This window comes from Lycium ferocissimum, chromosome 5, assembly GCF_029784015.1.
Source record: "Lycium ferocissimum isolate CSIRO_LF1 chromosome 5, AGI_CSIRO_Lferr_CH_V1, whole genome shotgun sequence".
Classification (NCBI taxonomy): Eukaryota; Viridiplantae; Streptophyta; class Magnoliopsida; order Solanales; family Solanaceae; genus Lycium; species Lycium ferocissimum.
In genome coordinates, this window is record NC_081346.1 from 6,081,668 (window position 1) to 6,103,138 (window position 21,471).

The 21,471-nt window shown below is 34.2% G+C and overlaps 2 protein-coding genes across 3 annotated transcripts; both read left to right on the forward strand.

Annotated features, from left to right (window-relative positions):
* The first annotated feature begins 9,787 nt into the window (after positions 1 to 9,787).
* LOC132055642 (phospholipase D alpha 1) lies at positions 9,788 to 15,260 on the forward strand. Of its 2 annotated transcripts, none has more exons than XM_059447571.1 (4): positions 9,788 to 10,140; positions 10,242 to 10,342; positions 12,116 to 14,015; positions 14,556 to 15,260. In XM_059447571.1, the coding sequence occupies exons 2-4, from the start codon at positions 10,250 to 10,252 to the stop codon at positions 14,993 to 14,995; spliced, it is 2,433 nt and encodes an 810-aa protein (XP_059303554.1). In that variant the 5' UTR covers positions 9,788 to 10,140; positions 10,242 to 10,249; the 3' UTR covers positions 14,996 to 15,260. The 2 variants fall into 2 exon arrangements, with proteins under 2 accessions (XP_059303554.1, XP_059303553.1); XM_059447570.1 differs by having other exon boundaries at positions 9,788 to 10,078.
* Positions 15,261 to 18,291: 3,031 nt separating this feature from the next.
* LOC132055643 (uncharacterized) lies at positions 18,292 to 19,469 on the forward strand. The gene is made up of 2 exons (XM_059447572.1): positions 18,292 to 18,960; positions 19,043 to 19,469. Exons 1-2 carry the CDS (start codon positions 18,819 to 18,821, stop codon positions 19,258 to 19,260), a joined length of 360 nt encoding a protein of 119 aa, XP_059303555.1. The 5' UTR covers positions 18,292 to 18,818; the 3' UTR covers positions 19,261 to 19,469.
* The last annotated feature ends 2,002 nt before the right edge of the window (positions 19,470 to 21,471 follow it).

Consider the following 21,471-nt stretch of genomic DNA (forward strand, 5'->3'; position numbering starts at 1 on the left):
ATATTTTAATTTGTAATTCAGCTTGAATTTATTTTTCTAAAATATGATGTGACTATAGTAATTTATTTATATTTCACTTCTTTAAATATCGACATTGTTTACAAAAAAATCTTGCGTACGCCACTGACTTAACGCCTAAAGGATAAAACAAGCTTAGTGAAAGAAATTATTACCTTAAAAGCAACTTTATTTCCAGGATAATTTTCTCACACTGTGAATTAATTACAAGAACATGTCGTTATAAAGGGACCATCTCTAGTACAGATAATTTTCTCACACTGTGAATTAATTACAAGAACATGTCGTTATAAAGGGACCATCTCTAGTACATATATATTGCATGTCCAATCTTGCTTTTGCCCATTTCCGATGGCTAGAGGAACTAACCGAATTGGACCAAATTTACTTGCTTATGTCACAACCCGACCCAAAAATTGGATATGGTTTTATATCAGGGATTCGCCATGGCTTCCAAGTTGTACGTACACACAGATAGTGCAGAAAACATTGAAAGTTTGAAACTCCACTGTCGATGAACTAATATGTTCGCACAAAAGCTGATTCAATTCGTTCTTTCTTATTCGGTTTTGAATATTCGCTTTCGAATCAATTAGGATTCTTGTCGCGTAAGACTTATTAAAAGAAAACACTCTCTATCAGGATTGTTCATTCTTAAGGTCGGAGCCGATTTTAAAAATAGCTGAATCCTATCCATTAACTACATTATTATAGAAATTATACTTGAGCCTCTTGTAAATAGAAAGTCAATTATGCATTTTGCTCTCCCTGAACATCGATAACAGACATTTTATTTGGGTCTTAATAAGATTGGACAAAATACGTCTTCGCAAGAGGGCCAAAGCCCAAAGACGTGTAAATCAAGTCGGGCAATTGGCGCGAATGCCCCTCTTTTGGGCTGGTCTTTAGATTTTGCCCCTCAAAATGGTGGTCTTTAATTATTGCCCTTCCGAGCAAAAGCAACATAGTAAAAAGACATTATTACCCCCGACCGTTACATATAAAAACAAATATCGTTATTCTCAAATCCTTGCTTCTTTCATATCGTTAACCTGTGCCAACTTCTCGTCTCCAATTTTTCACATTATTCAAATCGTTGTTCCAAGCGTATTTCTCAATTGATTTTGTCGCTACAACATCCGTAAAAGGTAATAAATCTTAATTCAACTCAATTTAACGATTTTATTGAGTTTAGATTGTTAATATTTGAAAAAATCATCTTCTACGACCCGATTATTAAGAAACAGATGACACATGTTTCGATTGAAAATTGCGTATGATAAAATTAATCAACAAAAAATAGAATTGATTGATTTGTTGCTTTGTTCGATTTTAATTACTTTATACCTTAATTAAATTAGTATACAATGCTTATTTACTTGAAATTGTAATAATAATAAATTCAATTTAAATCGTGCAATGCTTATCGATTTAAATCAATTAAGGCAAACCGTGTACGTGAGGCAAAAGGTCAATTTACAAAAACAGACAAGTATGTCGTTACTGCAACTTTCCGAACCAATTTCATAACAAGTATGCCGAGGAAGGCAAAATTTCTGTTTATATAGAAGTATAAATTAGTCCAATATGGCAATCCTCTAATTGCAATAATCAGTGTGCATTTGATTTAAATCGATGAAGGTGAGGAGGTTTTCAATTTTTTTATTTTTTAAACCAAAAACAGTTATTGCATTATCATCAAGAAACAAAAGTGCTCATGCGCTCTTATGAGGCAAAAGTTCAATTTACAAAAGAGTATAGTATGTCGTTATCAGCAATGTTATGAACCACTTATAACAAGTATGCCGGAGAAGGCAAAATTTCTGGTTTATATGTATATAAATTAGTCCAACAGCATCAATCCTCTAATTGCAATAACTCGCTCATGGTATTTGATTTAAATTGGATGAAGGTAGAGGAGGTTTTCAATTTTTTTTATTTTTTTAAACCAAAAATGCTTATTGCATTATCATCAAGAAAACAAAAAGTGCTCATGCCTATGAGGCAAAAGTTCAATTTACAAAAGAGAATAGTATGTCAGTTATCGGCAATGTTATGAACCAATTTCATAACAAGTATGCTTAGAAGGCAAAATTTCTGGTTTATATAGAAGTATAAATTAGTCCAGCTTGCATCAATCTCTCTAATCGTTAACAACCGCTTGCATTTGATTTAAATTGATGAAGGTAGAGGAGGTTTTCAATTTTTTTATTTTTTTAAACCAAAACAGCTATTGCATTATCATCATCAAAACAAAAAGTGCCTTTATGCCGGAGGAGAGGCAAAAGTTCAATTTACAAAAGAGAATAGTATGCCGTTATCGTTAATGTTCGTGAACCAATTCATAACAAGTATGCAGAAGGCAAAAGTTCTCGTTTATATAGAAGTATAAATTAGTCCAAGCTTGCGTCAATCCTCTAATTGCAATAATCAAGTGTGCATTTGATTTAAATTGATTTAAGGTAGAGGAGGTTTTCATTTTTTTTATTTTTTAAACCAAAAACAGCTTAGTGCATTATCATCAAGAAAACAAAAAGTGCTCATGCCGGGATGAGGCAAAAGTTAAATTTACAAAAGAGTATAGTATGCCGTTATCGGCAATGTTAGAATAAACTCAACAAGTATGCCTCTGAGAAGGCAATACTTCTATTTAGAAGCCATTAAAGTAAAATTCTACAAACCTACAGATACTTACACTCCATTACACATACATTTAAATATATATATGTCCACAAACATAAAATCCTAACTTCATAAGTACATCAGCTCTAATTTCATAAAACCCATTCCAAATTGCCCCATCGTCAATTTGGCCAAAGGTGTCGAATAACCTCTCGCCTTACAAATCGTAATTCTCTTCGATCATCATTTTCTCTCGCTTAGAGCACCATAAAGAGCCCTCGTAAAATCTATGTCTTTTGATATCAAAGAATTTTACGAGTAATTTGCAAATTTGCAATATTAGGATGAATTTGGTTATTTAAGATGGGCATGTTCATGTGCTTGCCCGCGGCACCATTAACATGTACAATATGTTGATTTTGGTTCATTTTGTATGTGATATATCTGATTTTCAAGTAAAGTGTTTTTTTTTCTTCCCAAAAGTCGTGGTTGGTTTATATAGAAGTATAAACCAACGCGAATCGTTGGATGGATTTGATTTAAATTGATAAAGACAGAGGAGGTTTTTCGCCTATGAAAATAATCACAGTTGTATCTCATCGAATAATCAAGTTAAAACAAGCATTCGTTTTAAGAATGCTAGCTTACAGTAACTGCTATAAAATGGTAGAGTATGTCGTGTCCGGCATACATCATGACTTTATACGCAAAGTCTCATTGAAGGCGTAACTTAAATTTTCAAAACTAACAACTTAAATACATTTCATTTTGGTTTTTTCTCAAGTGAATCTTTCTTTATGCAGTGAAGTTTAACAAAAAAATGACACCAAGATGCATCTACGTAGCCTTCAACGCAAACGGAAGCCACCTACAATTATGTTAATCATGAAACCAAGCTAATACTTGTCAATGATGGTGTAAATTTTCAACAATTCACTCACCAGATATTTGCAGGCATACACAAGATACTCAGCAAAAAGAGACCAACATATGGTTTGACACGTTGAGAAAACATCCAAAGGGATGTGTAAACAAACGACATTGATCTTCACACTTTATTGTACCGCTTCAACAACAATGACAACTTCAAATTCCCGCTTCATATTAGAGTTCAATTCAAATTACGCGAGAACAACCCATTACAAGAACATCATAATGACTCTATCCTAATGACGTAAGGACAAACCATGAGAAATTGACAAACAACTTTGCATTGCTTATGAAGAAGACATGTCAAATTGGCTTGGATGATGAACAACACAAAAATTGACATAACCTCGGGATTCCACATGAGCAGAAGCGAGATAGTAACTCCTAACCAGACACCAAGCCTACAATGGTAATCGCCAAACATTGAGCAAGTTGTAAACAATGACCTTTCTCAAGATCCAACTTCAATGAATGTTGTATCACTTACTCCGAGTATGACAAAAAGAGGGTAAAAACACAAACCATGCAACAAAAGAAAGACACTTTCGAGGAAGAGTGATACAAAATGATACACAAATTTTGACACCTAGTGCATCGATTGATCAAATAGAAGTTGGCATTTTATTCAAAGACAAAGATACTGAAAAAGTGCATGAATAACATTGCAATTACTTCGTCATCAACAAGACAAGGTAGAAAAGTCATGCACGCAACGGTATTACATCGATGTGTTGAACCAACCTCGCATTTGGCGTTTCTACAGCAAGGTTCGTAGGATCGTAACTTTTCAAAGTAGTTAACTTTGAAAAGAGACATAGTTGTTCAATAAATTTCATCACCTCGATACGAGGAATGCAACTTCAAAAGTCATAGCTTAATACATTACGTACCTAGTACGCCATACACTACAAGAGATAACACCCAAATTTGTCATTGAAGAAATGAGAAGCAGATATGGCTTGCACATTGGTTACCACAAAGCATGGCGTTCCCTCCAACACGCTTATAATGTCATAAAGAGGAACGCCGTAAAAATAACTACACACTTCTACCGCAATATCTTCACGATGAAATTAAGAAATCCCGGGACATTGCTAACATCAAATGGATCGGTGACAATAAGTTTAAGTATGCTTTTTTCGCTTATGGAGCATCAATTGAGGGTTGGAAACACCGGCATAATAATAATGGTGGATGCAACCTTCTTGAAATCAAAATACCGCGGTGTGCTCATGATAGCTGTAGCAAAAGATGGAAACAACAGCATATTTCCTCTAGCATTTGGTATTGCGGATTCGAGAATAATGAATCCTACAAAGGTGGTTCTTCGACACGTGAAAAAGGTGTTTGGCACGCGCAAAGACCTATCAATTCTTTCCGATCGCCACGCATCAATTGCAGAATCGCAATCAAAGAATCGTATCCAGATACCCGGCGATGAATATGCATCTACCACATGGAGAAGAACTTGCAAAAATATTTCCTATGCGAAGCGATCCTATCACTATTCTACAATGCAAAGAACTACCTACAAACAAAAAAGGCGAGTTTCGTACCTATATGTCACAGATACAACAAATCGACCCAAAAAGGCTGCCAGAATACATAGAAGAAGAACCACCGTAAAAGATGGGCACGTTCATTCCACACCAACAGCGTTACAACATGCTCACAACGAACATTGTCGAGACAATGAATTCTGTATTGAGGAAAGCAAGGGAGTTGCCAATAATGGCATGTATTGATTACATCTAGAACAAGCTGCAAAATTGGTTTTACAGAGAAAATTGGATGCAACAGACCGTCCCATGACTCCGACACGACATGTTGGGCTGAAAAGATAAGAAAAGATAAGTAGGCTTCACAATGAAAGTAAGTACATTTTCCCAACATACACTTCAATATTAGTTTGGTGAGCAATGCATAGTTTAATTTTAACCAAACACAAAAGTTATCCGGATAAAGGAAGAACTATGACCCCATTTTTATACTTCGTTAGGAAGAAGAGCGATTCTTATTTTAACTAGCATGGAATTATGCCTTAGCAAGGGCATAATTATGACAATCGTTTTTATACTCACAATGAAAGTAAGTAGATTTTACCAACATACACTTCAAATCTTAGTTTTATGAGCAATGTATAGTTTAAAATCAAACAAACACAAAAGTTATCTTTGGACAAAGGAACAACTGTGACCCTATTTTATAAATAGTTAATACACTTAGGAAGGGGACTCTTATTTTCACCGTCATGCAGAAGTATGCTTAGGAAAGGGCATAACTCTCACATAATCTGAAAATTGCCCTAAAAAATATCACTCATTTATATTGTCAATTTCCACAGTAGAAAACATAACTCCCGTCAAATTTGTTGTGAAAGATGAAGGATATCAATACAATGTAGACTGAAGAATATGACTTGTGAGTGCTTGGAGTTCCAAACCGACGAGTTACCGTGCACACATGCCATGGCGATTATAGACAAAAGAAGTTTGCCAAAATCTACATACCGTGCGGGACTGGTTCAAGAAACAAGCACACAAGAGACATACAAAGGTGAAATACTATCGATTGGAAATCAAGACTCATGGATTATTCCACAAAACATTATGGATATTAAAATAATGCCGCCTGATGTTAAAATAAGACTTGGAAGAAAACAAACAAAAAGATATCGCCCAAGAAGAGAATCGACAAAGTACACATACGGATGTGGTAGATGCAAGTTCTTTGGACACACTAGGGCAACCTGTAACCACAAATCCGGCTCTCAATCCATATTCAGACGATACGAAGAGGAAATTGTCATCCTAACATCACACTCTTATACATGGTTTATATGAATTGATCTTATGATTCTTGACGCATAATGCGCACTCGCCCGAAAGAAATGGCAAAACTTTGGTAGTACTAAGACCGAGACTTCAAGCATCAATCACACATTTATTCTTCTCATCCATTCTTTCTTTTATTATTTTCTTTTACTAAGTTGTTATCTTCTTGTTGTTGATAATAAAAAACTATATAAGAGAAAGAGATAAATGTCCCTACATGAAATCTACAATTCTCTACCATAAAACATTGAGGAAAAAAAAAAAAAATCATCAAATTTAATTATCCAATTTTATAATTTATGCCTCATTGTGGCGTATATACGCTTTTTTGCCGGGAAACAAAATTGGTATCTCAAATACTACATCCGGTAAGTTTAATAGATGTATGCCTTGGGACATAACAATATTATTCTCTCTGTTGTTTTCATGTTTCACATTTATGCCGGACCGACAGTCTTTCGCTTACAAAATAAATAAGTATGCCGTTAGCGGCATACTTATGGGCTTTGTTGCTTATATAACATTTTAAAATGCCGGAAAATTGGATAAAACATTCACACAATACAATTAACACTAAGTAAAATATTTCATTCATTCATAGCAAAAATTCATTCATACTAAAACAACCATTATGGCGTCTCAACTAATCCCAATAAAATGCGTTCTGACTGTTCAGAAAAGTTAAAAACGTTTTATCTTTGTTGCTGATTTCTGCCGGTATGGGTGGAACTTCTGTTCATAAAATGAGGAACTATGCCGACCCCGGCAAACTCCTATTAAATAACCACCATAAATTTGGTTTTTTGACAAAAAAACGGCTTTCCGTCACAAATAATCCCCAATAAATGCATTTTGGCCGGTCAAATAACTTCAAATGGTTTGTCTTTGTTGTTGGTTATGGCAAGTTTTCTTAACTTAAATTACTTGGAATGGGCGGAACTTCTATTTACATAATGAGAAACTATGCCGACCCCGGCAAACTTCTATTATATAACAACCATGAAGTTGTGATGGAAACGGTATAAGTTGGATTTTCAACAAAATAGCAACTTTTTATGAACGAGAGAAGTTGAGATTAAAAATGAACACCATCAAATTACAAAGGTGGTTAAAGTTGAAATTTATAACACAAAACAAACTGTACAATCTTATAACATTTACAAAAAACACAAGGGCGCACCAAAAAAAACAAAATTACATAGTGCAAAAATAACTAAGACAAACTATTTTTTCCTTTCTTCACGATCTTGCTCAACTAAAACAATCTATTTTTTTGCTTTCTTCACGAGATCTTGCTCTCTTTTTCATGTCATACTCACAAATACCGCATAATAGAAGAAAGAACCAAAACACATAAGATTGCATAAAAACAAAAATTATTAACAAGAAAACACCAAAAAACAAAGACACACATAAATTAACTTAATTCATGAAGTTATGCTTGGAATTGTATAACTTTATGCCGTAATCGGCATAACTTCGCCAAAAACCAATAACTCGCCGGACCGGCATATGTTGCCTCGGACAAACACGGTCTTCATGAAAACACGGGTTACTAAACAAAAAAAACACCAAAAATCTTAAACTAAAGCTTATAATCGGGAAAACATATAAACTATCATAAAAACCAAAAATCATAACACATACAAAGTAACTTAAATCACGAAATTATCTTAGAATAGGCATAAATGTAGTTTCAAAAAACAAAAATTCTCTTGCCGAACAGGGCATATGCCGCCTCGCACAAACACATTCTTCACAAAAACCAGATTATTAAACAAAAACAACAAGAACAACATAAAACGCTTGTTCACGCAAAACTTCAAAGATTCAACGAAGAGAAAACCAAAACGCATATCAAAATCAACTAAAACATATTACGACATTCATAATACGACATTCAAAAAACCAAAATATATACATGGGCAACGAAAACTAAAGTTCAAAAAATCATACGGACACTTTAACAAAACACTATAATTTTAAATAAAAAAGGATCACTTAAATATAAAAAATGACGAAGACAAAGATATCAATTCAACAAACAACAATTTAACATAAAAACAAATATTGAAACGAGCAAAAGATCCAAATTCGTACCTAAATTTTGGAACAGATAAGATAGACACAAAACAAAGGAGGAACGAAGAAGCAAAAAAAGAAAAGAAAAGGGCAAATGACGAAATAGAAAGGGTTTTAATGGGGTAAGGGTAATTTCGTCAAAAAACTTTCATTAAACGGAAAGCATAGGGCAAAAATTAAAGAAGGCATAAATGAGGGGCAAAATATAAAGACCAGCCCAAAAGAAGGGCACTCCGCGCAAAAAAATGAATCAAGTCAAACATCTCCAAAATGTAGTTAATGAAAGATAAAAATGGAGTAGCGGATAACATGATTCGAAGGGGTAGAAACTTAATCGCAAAAGTTATTTACGGTAAATATTTTTATTTTTAATTATTAAGAATAAATTAGTTACTTTGGTGTAAATTTGAGTAATTGGAGTTGATTTCTCAATAGGTCAATCAACTATCATAATTGGAGTTGGTTTGTCAGTAGGTCAATCAACTATCGTAATTATAACACAAAGTCACTTAACTTTGTTTTATAACTGAAAAATCACTCAACTTTCATCTCTTTAACACAAAAGTCATTAAACTTATTTTAGTCAACTTTTGCTGATGTGATATTTACTTAAAATTTAAATCCTTATTTAATAAAAACCCACCCATTTTTACCATTTAGTAATCCGCCCCACTAAACCGATCCGATATCCAATTTTTTATAACAAAACATTAAGGACTGAAATTTTACTAGTAATTTCTTACTGGTAATGTGGCTGGATTATCCTCCCTACTCAAGCCTTGAAATTTTGCCTCAAGTTCATCTGGTTACTATGATAATACTGCTAAGCTATTTGCAAATAGTAACAGTTGTTCAAGGAAATTTATACTTCTATTCACAAAATATTATGCAAATCAACTGAGTCTAGTTGTACTGCTTCAATTTTAAAGAATACCATGAGAAGTTGATAGTGAATGCAGGGAAAGTAAATTCATTGGATAAGCGGGTCAGGTCACTAAATGGTAAAAGTGAGTGAGTTTATATTAAATAAGGATTTAACTTTTTAAAAAATGATATGTCAGCAAAAGTAGACTAAAAATAAAAACTAAGTGACTTTTGTGTTACAGTTACGCAAGTTGAGTGGCCTTCTAAGAAATCAACTCTGTAATTATTTATCGTTGGAAGGTCACAGATGTGCGCTTGCTGTTTTGTATTATTAGTGTTCGACACATTCATTGTATTCGATGGTTAAAAAGTAACTTAAAGTATTAGGCACCACATTTTGAGAGCCAAATTGCGGGTAATGCGAGGTTTTGATGATTCTTATTTGCTAGTTTTCTTCAAATCCATCAGACATTAAACAAATCCGGATCTTACCTGTGTAGGAGATTTAATTTGCCATTAACATCGGGTCCTCAAACAGACAATTAAATTGCACTTCTGTAACCTCTGTTTACTCGGTCAATCTTTTTACATTCCGCTATGTCAATGGGTCAATTTCATTAACAACACACCTTTATCGGATCGGCACTTCCTTTTTTCCATCACTCCTTTTTACAGCAAACATAGGATCACATTCTCACTTAATTTCTTTTGTTGGAGTGAGATATCAGGTCTCTTTTAAATCTTTTTTTTTTTTTTTTTTTGCATGCACTGATTGTTTTCCTCTTAAGACGTGAGTTCAACTTATACAATGAATTTGTGTTTGTAGCACCTTTTAAATTTTTGATTTTGTGTTTAATTTCATGCTAATATATTGTAATCCTTTGTTAGCAGGTGAAAAAATGGCTCCAATTCTGCTTCATGGTACTTTACATGTGACCATACACGAGGTCGATAAGCTGCACGAGAAGCACGGTCGCAACTTCTTAAGCAAGGTATACATATCAGCTCCACTTGAATTTGAGTTGGATCACCATACTTAGTGGTTTTTGCATTTTTATATTCTTGTATGCCCATTTTCTTTAATGATTCTTTAATGAGTTTAAGTTATATACACTATCAATGTAAATAATTTTACATAGTCTAGGTCTGAATATTCTTTGTTGGTCAAATTTAGTAAATTTTTCGGTTAAAATGGATTGGTTATACTTATCCAATAATGTAATATGGGTTATGAATGACTCTGTATTCACTAGGTGGTCCTTTCGGATATGCTACGTAAACTTTTGTAATTTCTCTGTGAACATGAAGTTCGGGGTTGGATGAGTTTGTGATAAGTCTAAAGAACACCCAATTTAGGCACGACTCGTGTTTGTTTTTACATTTAATTTTACCTCCATTGTTTTTGGGGCGGAAAGTAGGGAAGATATTGTACACATATAATCTCAATCTCTGCCTGAATTGTCAGAGTATGCTGTAAAAATGGTAGCCTTTTTCCCATTGGACAACTTGGTGGAATGTCAATATATTATTCAGCTGAATCGTGACATTTCATATTGTCTCGGAGAGATTCCTTACTGTATTGAGGTCAAATCAGGGAGTAATTGTATTGGCTAGGAGTAGTGTATTCTGTTTGATTATGCTAAGCGTTCAGATGTCCTGAAGATACGATTAATTTGACCTTTGCTTTATGATAATATATGGAGGTTAAATAGGTTGATAAATTTGCAACTCTTGTCTGTAATTCATAACACCATGATATATTCCCATTAACATTATTGTTCCTCTTGTTCTCTTTAAGCTTTCATCATATGAAGTCTCTATTTTGTAGCCGATCTTTCTCTTTAAATTTCTTAAAACAACAACAGCACAAACTTCTGCCAGTGTAACCTCTATGAATCACGAGTAAGTATTGTTTCCTGATATAGATAGCACACTGCAGTTCAATTATATCGAAAAACCTTACTTTGTGGAGAAATCTAACTCTGCCTATATGCTTCTAGGAGAAGCACATACTCAATTCTACTTGTACATCATCAAGACTTGGGCTAATTAGTTCTCGCTGTCAATTTCTTGGGTATTTACTTTGTTTTAATGAATGATGAATCGGGGTGTTTCATGGTTTCATCAATGAAAAAGGTTAAAACTCAATCCTTTTCTTCAAAGGAAAGTGAAGCTGTTTATTGAATTCATTTCAAGATAATGCCCGTTAGGTTCAAATTAAAAACCTGCTGGTGCTAAAATGCATATTTCATTATAGCACAGTGGACTCTGCTTCTTCTCAATTCCAAATCTATGGAGATAGTTCTATAAAAAATTGTCATAAGTCAGAAAATGATAGATTTACTTCTTGCTAGGCTTACATCAATAGTACAATATAGTTCGTCTAATAGTTGCTTGACCCTGCTTAATTTATGGTATTGAGGCAGCAATTTAACTTCTCTCCCTTGTCAATAAAGGTCTAGTTCAAGTGTTCAACACTAGAGTACTAATTTTATCCACCTCATTTCTTCAGCAGATTACTGATTTCGAAATAAAAATAACATGGAATTAATAAATGCAGTATAACTCTTCGCGTTTGTACGAATTTGGTGTTGTAATATTTCTGAGACCTAAATGACAAGTCCTGCACTCATGAAAATTTTCCATTAATTCTCCGTATTCATTAGATACAAACTCATGCCGAGAGAATAGACTCTTTCAACTTGTTTAGAAAATGATTCTGTTCCTTGTGAAGTTTCTGATGGGTTGAAATCTCATAATTGCAGATTAAAGAGTCTGTCGAGGAGACAGTAGGTATGGGCAAAGGAGCTTCTAAAATTTATGCCACAGTTGATTTGGAAAAGGCAAGGGTTGGAAGAACCAGAGTCATTGAAAATGAACCAAACAATCCAAGGTGGAATGAGTCTTTTCACATCTACTGTGCCCATATGGCTAAAAGTGTTATATTTACAGTCAAAGATAACAATTCCATCGGTGCAACCTTAATTGGAAGAGCTTATTTACCAGTTAATGATCTTTTGGAAGGGGAAGAGGTTGATGAGTGGATCGAGATATTGGACGAAGACAAGAATCCCATCGAAGCAGGTTCTAAGATCCATGTGACACTACAATTTTTTGATATCAGCCGAGATCGTAATTGGGGACGTGGAATAAGTAGTCCTAAATATCCTGGTGTCCCTTACACATTCTTCCCACAGAGATCAGGATGTCACGTTTCTTTGTATCAAGATGCACATATCCCTGATAAATTTATTCCTGAAATCCCTCTATCGGGTGGTAAGTATTATGAACCACATCGATGCTGGGAGGATATCTTTGATGCGATAACTAACGCGAAGCACATGATTTACATTACTGGTTGGTCTGTATATACTGAAATAACCTTGTTGAGAGACTCCAGGAGGGAAAAACCTGGAGGAGACGAAACGCTCGGAGAGCTGCTCAAGAAGAAGGCGAGAGAAGGTGTTAAAGTACTTATGCTTGTATGGGATGACAGAACATCCGTGCGTCTGCTAAAGAAGGATGGTCTCATGGCTACTCATGACGAAGAAACTGAAGAGTTTTTTAAGGATACTGATGTGCATTGTATCCTTTGCCCTCGGAATCCTGATGATGGCGGAAGCATAGTTAAAGATTTACAAATCTCTACAATGTTTACTCATCACCAGAAAATCGTAATAGTGGACAGTGACATGCCTAATGGAGAGTCAGAGAAGAGGCGGCTTGTGAGCTTTGTTGGTGGCATTGATCTTTGTGATGGGAGATATGATACGCCTTTCCATTCCCTTTTTAGAACACTGGACACCGCGCACCACGATGATTTCCACCAGCCTAATTTTGCTGAAGCTTCGATTAGCAAAGGTGGGCCTAGGGAACCCTGGCATGACATTCATTCTCGGGTTGAAGGACCAATTGCTTGGGATGTATTGTTTAATTTTGAACAGAGGTGGAGAAAACAAGGTGGAAAAGATATTCTTGTCAACTTAAGAGAGCTTGACAATGTTATCATTCCACCGTCTCCAGTTATGTACCCTGATGATCCTGACACATGGAACGTTCAATTATTCAGATCGATCGATGGTGGGGCAGCTTTTGGCTTTCCTGACACACCCGAAGAGTCAGTAAAGGCTGGTCTAGTGAGCGGAAAGGATAACATAGTCGACAGAAGTATCCAAGATGCTTATATCACTGCTATTCGTCGGGCAAAGAATTTCATTTACATTGAAAATCAGTATTTTCTTGGAAGCTGTTACGATTGGCAGTGTGATGACGTGAAAGTGGAGGAGATAGGTGCTTTGCATCTCATTCCAAAAGAACTCACCTTGAAGATCGTGAGTAAAATTGAAGCTGGGGAAAGGTTTACCGTATATGTTGTGGTTCCAATGTGGCCAGAAGGACTTCCAGAGAGTGGATCTGTACAAGCAATATTAGACTGGCAAAGGAGGACTATGGAGATGATGTATAAACACATATTTCAGGCTATCAGAGATAAAGGTATCGACGACCATCCGAGGAATTATTTGACTTTTTTCTGTATCGGTAATCGGGAGGTGAAGAAGAGAGGAGAATATGAACCTTCAGAAAAGCCTGAACCTGATACTGATTACGAGCGAGCTCAGGAAGCTCGTCGCTTCATGATCTATGTCCATTCCAAGATGATGATTGGTGAGTTATATGTGGTTTGCAATTTCTTTTGCTATCTTAAATTTGACTCGTTACGTTTAAATATGAATATTACATGTCTTTAATGTGGAAAGATATACTTCCAGGATTTATAAGTCTCTTGATATACTTGAAGGATTTAACATGGTAAACATTCAAGTTTTTGATTTGTTAGTTTGATCAAACACTATTGATCTTTTGATTTACTAAGTATGCGGACACTTTCATGAATAAGAACTATATAAAGCTAAGTGGCGGACTAATTATCCGGATCCTTTCATTCATGAATAACCACTGCATAAAGTTATGCTAAGTGGCGGATCTAGGATTTAAACTGATGGATTCAATCTTTATGTTATTCTCTCAATTGAACCCGTTGCACTTTTTTAAGAATTGAACGATTAATATTTGTCGAAATTATAGTGATATTCAACAGATAGCATATCTTTCTTTGTGGTTCAGTTGAACCTGTCGGAATCTATGTTGCATTGGATGTTCCTGGTTATGCTAGCATTGTGTGGTACTAATTTCATTTCTTAACAGTTGATGATGAGTACATCATAGTTGGATCGGCCAACATAAACCAGAGGTCAATGGATGGTGCAAGAGATTCAGAGATAGCCATTGGAGCATACCAGCCTCATCATTTGACGACAAGGCAACCAGCAAGGGGTCAAGTTCATGGTTTCAGAATGGCATTGTGGTACGAGCATATGGGCATGCTCGATGACACATTCCAACATCCAGAGAGCGAAGAATGCGTGAAAAAGGTGAATTCAATAGCTGATAAATACTGGGATCTGTATACAAGTGAGAGTCTAGAAACTGATCTGCCTGGTCACTTGCTTCGATACCCCGTTGGACTTACCAACAACGGCGATATCACGGAGTTGCCTGGAAATGGAAATGAGTACTTCCCTGACACCAAGGCCAGGGTTCTTGGTACTAAATCTGACTACCTTCCTCCTATCCTCACTACATAACTTTTAAAAACTTGTAGACTTGTTACGTTAACAAAATAATAAAATCATATGCAGTTTGTAGTGGATGTGCATGTGAGATTAGATGAGGTTCCTAGCTTATTGATTGTTGTTTTTTAGAATATTTTCAGCTTTTATACGTGTTCTGTCAGGATACTAGTGCTGGATTTGCATTCTTTCGAGGACACTACTTGAGCTGTTTTCTTGTTGAGCCCATTGTCTCGTTAATTAATGCTACATTGTATCAATTTCTTGGTGAAAATTTTCATGAACAAGTTGACTATGAGCCCGTTTGGATTGGCTTATAAGTTGTTTATAAAAAATTTATTTTTAATTTTTTTTTTTTTTTTGTTTAATTACGTTTGTGTTTTTTTTATAAGTAAAAAAAAAATAAGTTGGGCTAATTTTTTGTTTGTCTTAAAATAAGTCAATCATCATTCAAAAAATAATTGGGCGTTGGTTTCAGGATACCAAGGAATATAATTAGGAGAATCAATCTATATAAAGCGGTCAAAATAGTAAAGAAAAAAAAAAATAAGTTGGGTTATCCCAACTTACTTTTTTTTTTTTAACTTATAAGCTGCTTTTTTTAAGCCCATCCAAACAGGCTCTATATGAATTATGATCAATCATCATTCATCACACCAAATTGGCAGTCAACAATGGCGTGTCTGGGCGAAATAAAAATGGGGTTCAAAATCAGGATACCAAGGAATATAATTAGGAGAATCAATCTCACCTTGAATATGGATAAATTATAGGGAAAACGGTCAAAAATACCCCTCTACTTTAAAAAAAATGAGCTAAAAATATCCTCCGAACTTATTTTGGGTCAAAAATACCCTCTCATAGAATTACTTAAGAGGGATGACTTTTTTGAAATATCATCCACAAAATGAGAACCAATATTGAAGTTCTTAACGGAAATTATCCCCCAAAATAAACCCAAATCATTTTTCCGATTCTTAGCTCAAATGAACCAAACGTTCTATCATTTAAACAATCTGCAAACTGCAATCAATTAACTAAATAATAACCCATAAGATCCCCTTATTCCCCTAATTCCCTAAACTTCATACTTACATATTGGAGAATAAGGGGATCTTATGGGTTATTATTTATTGTAATCGGCGTAATGCTTAAATGATATAATAACTTTGCGGTTTAAAAAATGGTTTCTCTCTTTATTTTTTCCTCCGGTTGGCGAACAATTTCCATCAAGTGAAATGCTAACACGTCAGGGAGTATATTTGAAAAGCTTTAAGGATGAGATATATTTTGATCCAAAATAAGTTGGTCCTTGATAGATATTTTAAATTTTTTGCCGGGTATTTTTGACCCTTTACCCCAAATTATATTAAGATTTTGGTATAAGAATAACTCTGTTTTTCATTAATAACTCCAATTAAATACTGAATAAATTTAAATCTCAAAATTTATACTAAAATAATTCACCTAATTCATTGAACCAAACACCTATACATGGGTCAAGCAAAATTGACTGAATGCCGTGACTTTAAGTGAGTTTCTCTGCACAGGTGTTCATATGGGTAAGGTAATTTGTGACATGTATGAGATGCAGAGATATGAAGTTGCATGCAATCAAAAGGCGAAGAAATAAGCAGCCAAGTGGCAAATCTGGAACAATCCATTTGCAATTTTTCCTCTTGGCTGATTGTTTGATCGGTCTCAGTTTCATTATTGCTTGGAAGAATTTAGACTGAGACGTGTCTAATGATCGTGACTACTTATTTATCATTAGTATTTGCTTAATCCAATCAATTATGGCATTTGGTTTCAATCATTGACACGTACCAAGTACTGTTGTAAAATTTGGCAGATTAATATTAATAATGGACTAGTTTTATCATTTTCGTATTCTCCTTTTCTTATCACGGCCAGGGCCTACAACTGTCTTAGTGTGGTTTTCTGTTACTTTCAAGTTTGAGAATTACAGTAGAACAGACAACATTTAGTGGCTGAGAGGGATGACTAGGAAGATTCAATTTGAATACTGTAAATATCATCCACAAAAATGAGAACCAATATTGAAGTTCTTTCTGCTTTTCTCAACAAAATATCAAATCACATGGAACGAAAGGTGCACCGCGATCTAAGTATCAATTTTGTCGGATTCTTAGCTCAAATGAACCAAACGTTCTGATTTTTCTTTTTCTTTTGATAACAATCTGCAAACTGCAATCAATTATCCACTAGCTCTATTAGTCGACGAATTCGAATTCACGTCATAATTTCATACAAGACTTATCAAAAAGGATCCATTCCCCAACAAAATTTTCGTCATCTCTAAGTTCGAACTTTGAGATTTTTTTTTTTTTTTCTTGTTTTATCTTGAGTTTCTCACTCGTCTTCCTTTCGTTATCCGTATATGAATCCGACTATATCGCTAATGAATTACAGCCCAATTGTGAGCCCCATTCGGTTGGAAACAATCCGATTCGACCACTATCAAGATGGAAATTTTTGAGAAGGTTGCCGGTGGATACTCGGGGTTTATCTTCAAAAGGTCTTCCAGCTGCGTGCTCTTTGATGATTTCGGGCACTGATTAAGTAAATATTTACAAAATTGCGAAGATATTTTAGCTCCATAGGGGATCCATTATAATAACTTTGATACATGATAAGAGGCATGATTTCTGCAATGCTTTGGTGGTTGAGATTATTTTCCTTTCTTTAAATATCCTCCAAATTATGGTGGGACGAAAGAAAATCAACACCATGGCTCCGATTAAAAAATGCCTTTAGTAGCATAGGTGCTACTGGATTTTATCAAATTATATCATTTCACTTCAAATGAATGAGTTTTATTATCTTTCTAAGTAAAATACTTGGGCTAAGAAAAATCGAGAAGTCTCTGGTGATATTTTTTTCCTTTTCCTCCTTTTGAATTAATGCCCTTCTTTTTCCAAACTTATTTAGTTTTGTTTGGTTATACACTAGACTGACTTGTTTGTCACAAAAATTCATTTTTTTTATCCATCACAAAAGTTCAATTCTTTCTCAAATGAACATGCATATTCAAATATATCTTTCAATTTTTAAATATTATTCAATTCATGTCCAAACGTCTATTAAATCTTTTTCCGTGACACAAGTGGTTAGTCCTGCTCATGACAGGTACAGAATTCTTCTCTGACTTGACTTGCATTAACTAGTACTACTATTATAGTAGTTCGATCAAAACTTGAAGAGCAAAATAGTAGAGAGAACTTCCACGTCTCCAACTCCTCCACTCCTTTTTAGATTCTTTATTTATTCATTCAAGTTCAACACATGACTTTGTGGGGACTCTGCAGACAATTAAAACCATAAAAACCCAATTTCCATTAAAACAACTTTGATAATCCTTCCTTCTCTGCCTTTCGGCCCTTTTTCCCTTGCCGTGCGGTGCATTACTGATAGCAAAAGTTGATTTAATTCTAAATCAAACACTTGGAGAAATACCATTCCATTATTTCTCTCTCACTCTCTTTTTAGAAAGGTCTAAAAAAGGTAACAGGAAAATTGAAAGTAATCCAGAGTCTCACGATTAGTGGATTAGGAGTATTATTTTATACCTCAAATTAATTTAAAAATCTGCACCAGCTCCAAATCCTTTGTTTGTTCATTAGTTGTGGTCTTGCAAATTCCTACTTTAACTACTCCCTAAGACCCTAACGACCCACTATTTTCTTCTTACTCTATAAAATATTGAGACGCCATTCTTTTTCAATGAGTCAACTTTCTTGATTACATTTTACACCAGTCAAAATATTCCTCTTTAATTTCTTCTAAAATTCTGTTCAACCCCACCAATTGTACCATCATGTCAGGTATGTTGGGTTCACAAGGCTTGGTCTTAGCAACAGCCATGGCTGTATCTGCCGGCACCGTGATTTTACTGGATCTTTTCCGGGTCAAGTACTACCCACCCGAAAATCAGATTATCAGATCTTGTCTATCTTCAGGTACTTACTATTCATTAATTCTCTAATCTTGGTTTTCTCGTTTAATTTAATCTAATTAGTTACGGTTCTCACGTTTGTTTAGCTGGAAAGAACAAAAAAAAGAAGAGAGTTCGTTTTGCAGCTGATGTGAAAAGTTCAAGCAGCAATGGTGAAGAGTACAGAAGAAAACACATGAGGAAATTTACAGAAACTCGAGTTAATTCTTGTGGGAATGAGATTGTGGGTATGCCAGTTAATAGGGTGGCTTTGTATAATGGGATTCTCAAGGATCGGGTGCAACGAATGGAATTCTCCTATTGAAGTATTGATCAATTTGTATTTTTCGTTCAGGTTCGTCTTCTTGCAATGCAAACAGAGTAATTAGGGTGAAGAAATTGTAAAGGCTTCGCTGTAACTTGTAAATAATGATGTGTGGACATGCTTTCTGTTAATGGTTTTCTGTACATGAAATTAGGAACTCTGTTATATTTTCTGGAATCTTCAGTTAATGATTAGTAGTTAGTTGTCTTTTTTGGTCTCTTTTTTTTTTTTTTTTTTTTTGGCAGTAGTTTGTACTCCGTAGTTTGTTAGTAATCTGGTACTTTAGTCTTGTTTAACTCCTTTTTGTTTGCAATTGAAAGAAAAATTATTTGAAGTTAAGGATATAAAATATTTGTGATACCAAAAAGTACAGGTAACAGCCAGAGTGGTTAACGGAAAAGAGGAAAGCCGACCGGGCGTTGGCATGCTGGTTGGCGGATGTATGAATTGTTTACTAAGATGAATTGGTTGGCGGCAGTGGCGGAACCACACTATGCCGAGGGTGTTCATCCGAACCCCCTTGGCGGAAAAAAACACTATTTTTATAAGGTTAAAATTATTTTTTATGTATATATAGTAGATGTTGAACTCTCTTAGGCTCCTTCGTATGTTTATTTTTTTATATTTTGAACCCCCTCGGTGAAAATCCTGACTCCGCCACTGATTGGCGGAGTATCATTTCTACTTTTATTTTAGTTTATGTCCACTTTTATGAAAAGAATCTCAATAGAATTTAATACTTTTTATTAGAGGTATCAAAAATTTAGCCGCCTTAATAACCCAAATTTAAAAGTAGAAAGAACTAAATAGAAATTTAGAGACAATTTGCGCCTTTTAATTGAAAGAGTATAAAATAGCGACTTAACCCCCCTAAGCAGCCGCAGTTAGGATAGATCACTTTCTTTAAGTTTTTTCGTCTTCCAAAATAATATTTTCTAAGTGATTTTTGGTACAATTTGAACATGAAACTTTTGCAATATGAAGTAGAATCTTCTACAATCCATTCTTGCACAAATCCATATCAAGAGAATAAATATAAATTATTATTTTTAATCACTAATTCATATTACGTTCAAAAGAAATTAAACGTAATATAAATTCTAAGACTAAAAAATATTACTCCAGTTTCTAACTACTACTTACTAGTAAGTTCATTCTTTTTTCTCAATACTTTTTATCTTTTTGTATAATTTACTTATATATTTTTTAAAAATTTATTTATTTATTATTCTTTTACGGCTCCGGCTAACTTACATTCAACCCTTGAGGTCGGCGGGTCAAAATTTGAGCGGCTTTTTTCCTCACTTATACGCGCGAAAATCTTGCCTCAACCCTACTTAAATAAAGAGTTGGGTTGGGCGGCCCGTACCTCATATCGAAAATTTCATTAATAATTTCTACTTTTTATGGTGAACACCTTTTCGACTTTCCAAATTTGCGTTTAAAATATATTTTTTATTTCATTTTACGTATATAATAATTTTTATTGGACATAAAAGTTAATAAAACTCTTCATCTTGTACATATCATGATATTTATGTATAAGACCATATAATTGAGAATATTATAAGAAGTTTGAAGCAAAAAAAAAAAAAATCTATATAAGAGATTATTTTTTTAACAGAATAAAATCTAAATATATTAAAAATAAAATGGAAGGAGTAGTAGCATAAATATTAGGATAGTAAAAGCATTTTAATTGCAAGAAAAACATCAAATCATGTTCGTTTACAATTTTAACTTTCTAGAGATGGATAAAAAATATTTACAGTGGAGGGAATACCAATTTGATACGGTACTTTTATATGTTACAAATCAAGTGGGATAGATGCGTAAACATATCCACGGACAGACTCTCCTCATTTGTCAATCACTGAAAAATATTATTTTCCATCGAAACTTGTACTAGCATTTAACCTGAACTACAATAATTCTTCATGAAAATTATAATTGCGTTACTTGTAAATTTCTTATTCATAGGCTATATGAATCGAAATTATTCTTCGCTAGTGTAATTATCCGCGCTTCGCGCAATCATAAATTTTTTTTATTAAATACAAAAACCATAGATTTAATGGAAGAAAAATGAAAAATACAAAAAACTGACTTTAAATAAGTAAAATGAAGATACAAACATTAATTCACATATTAAATTTAAGATATTTGCTTGCACCAAGAAATGAAATCTGTGTAGTATAACAAATGCATAAA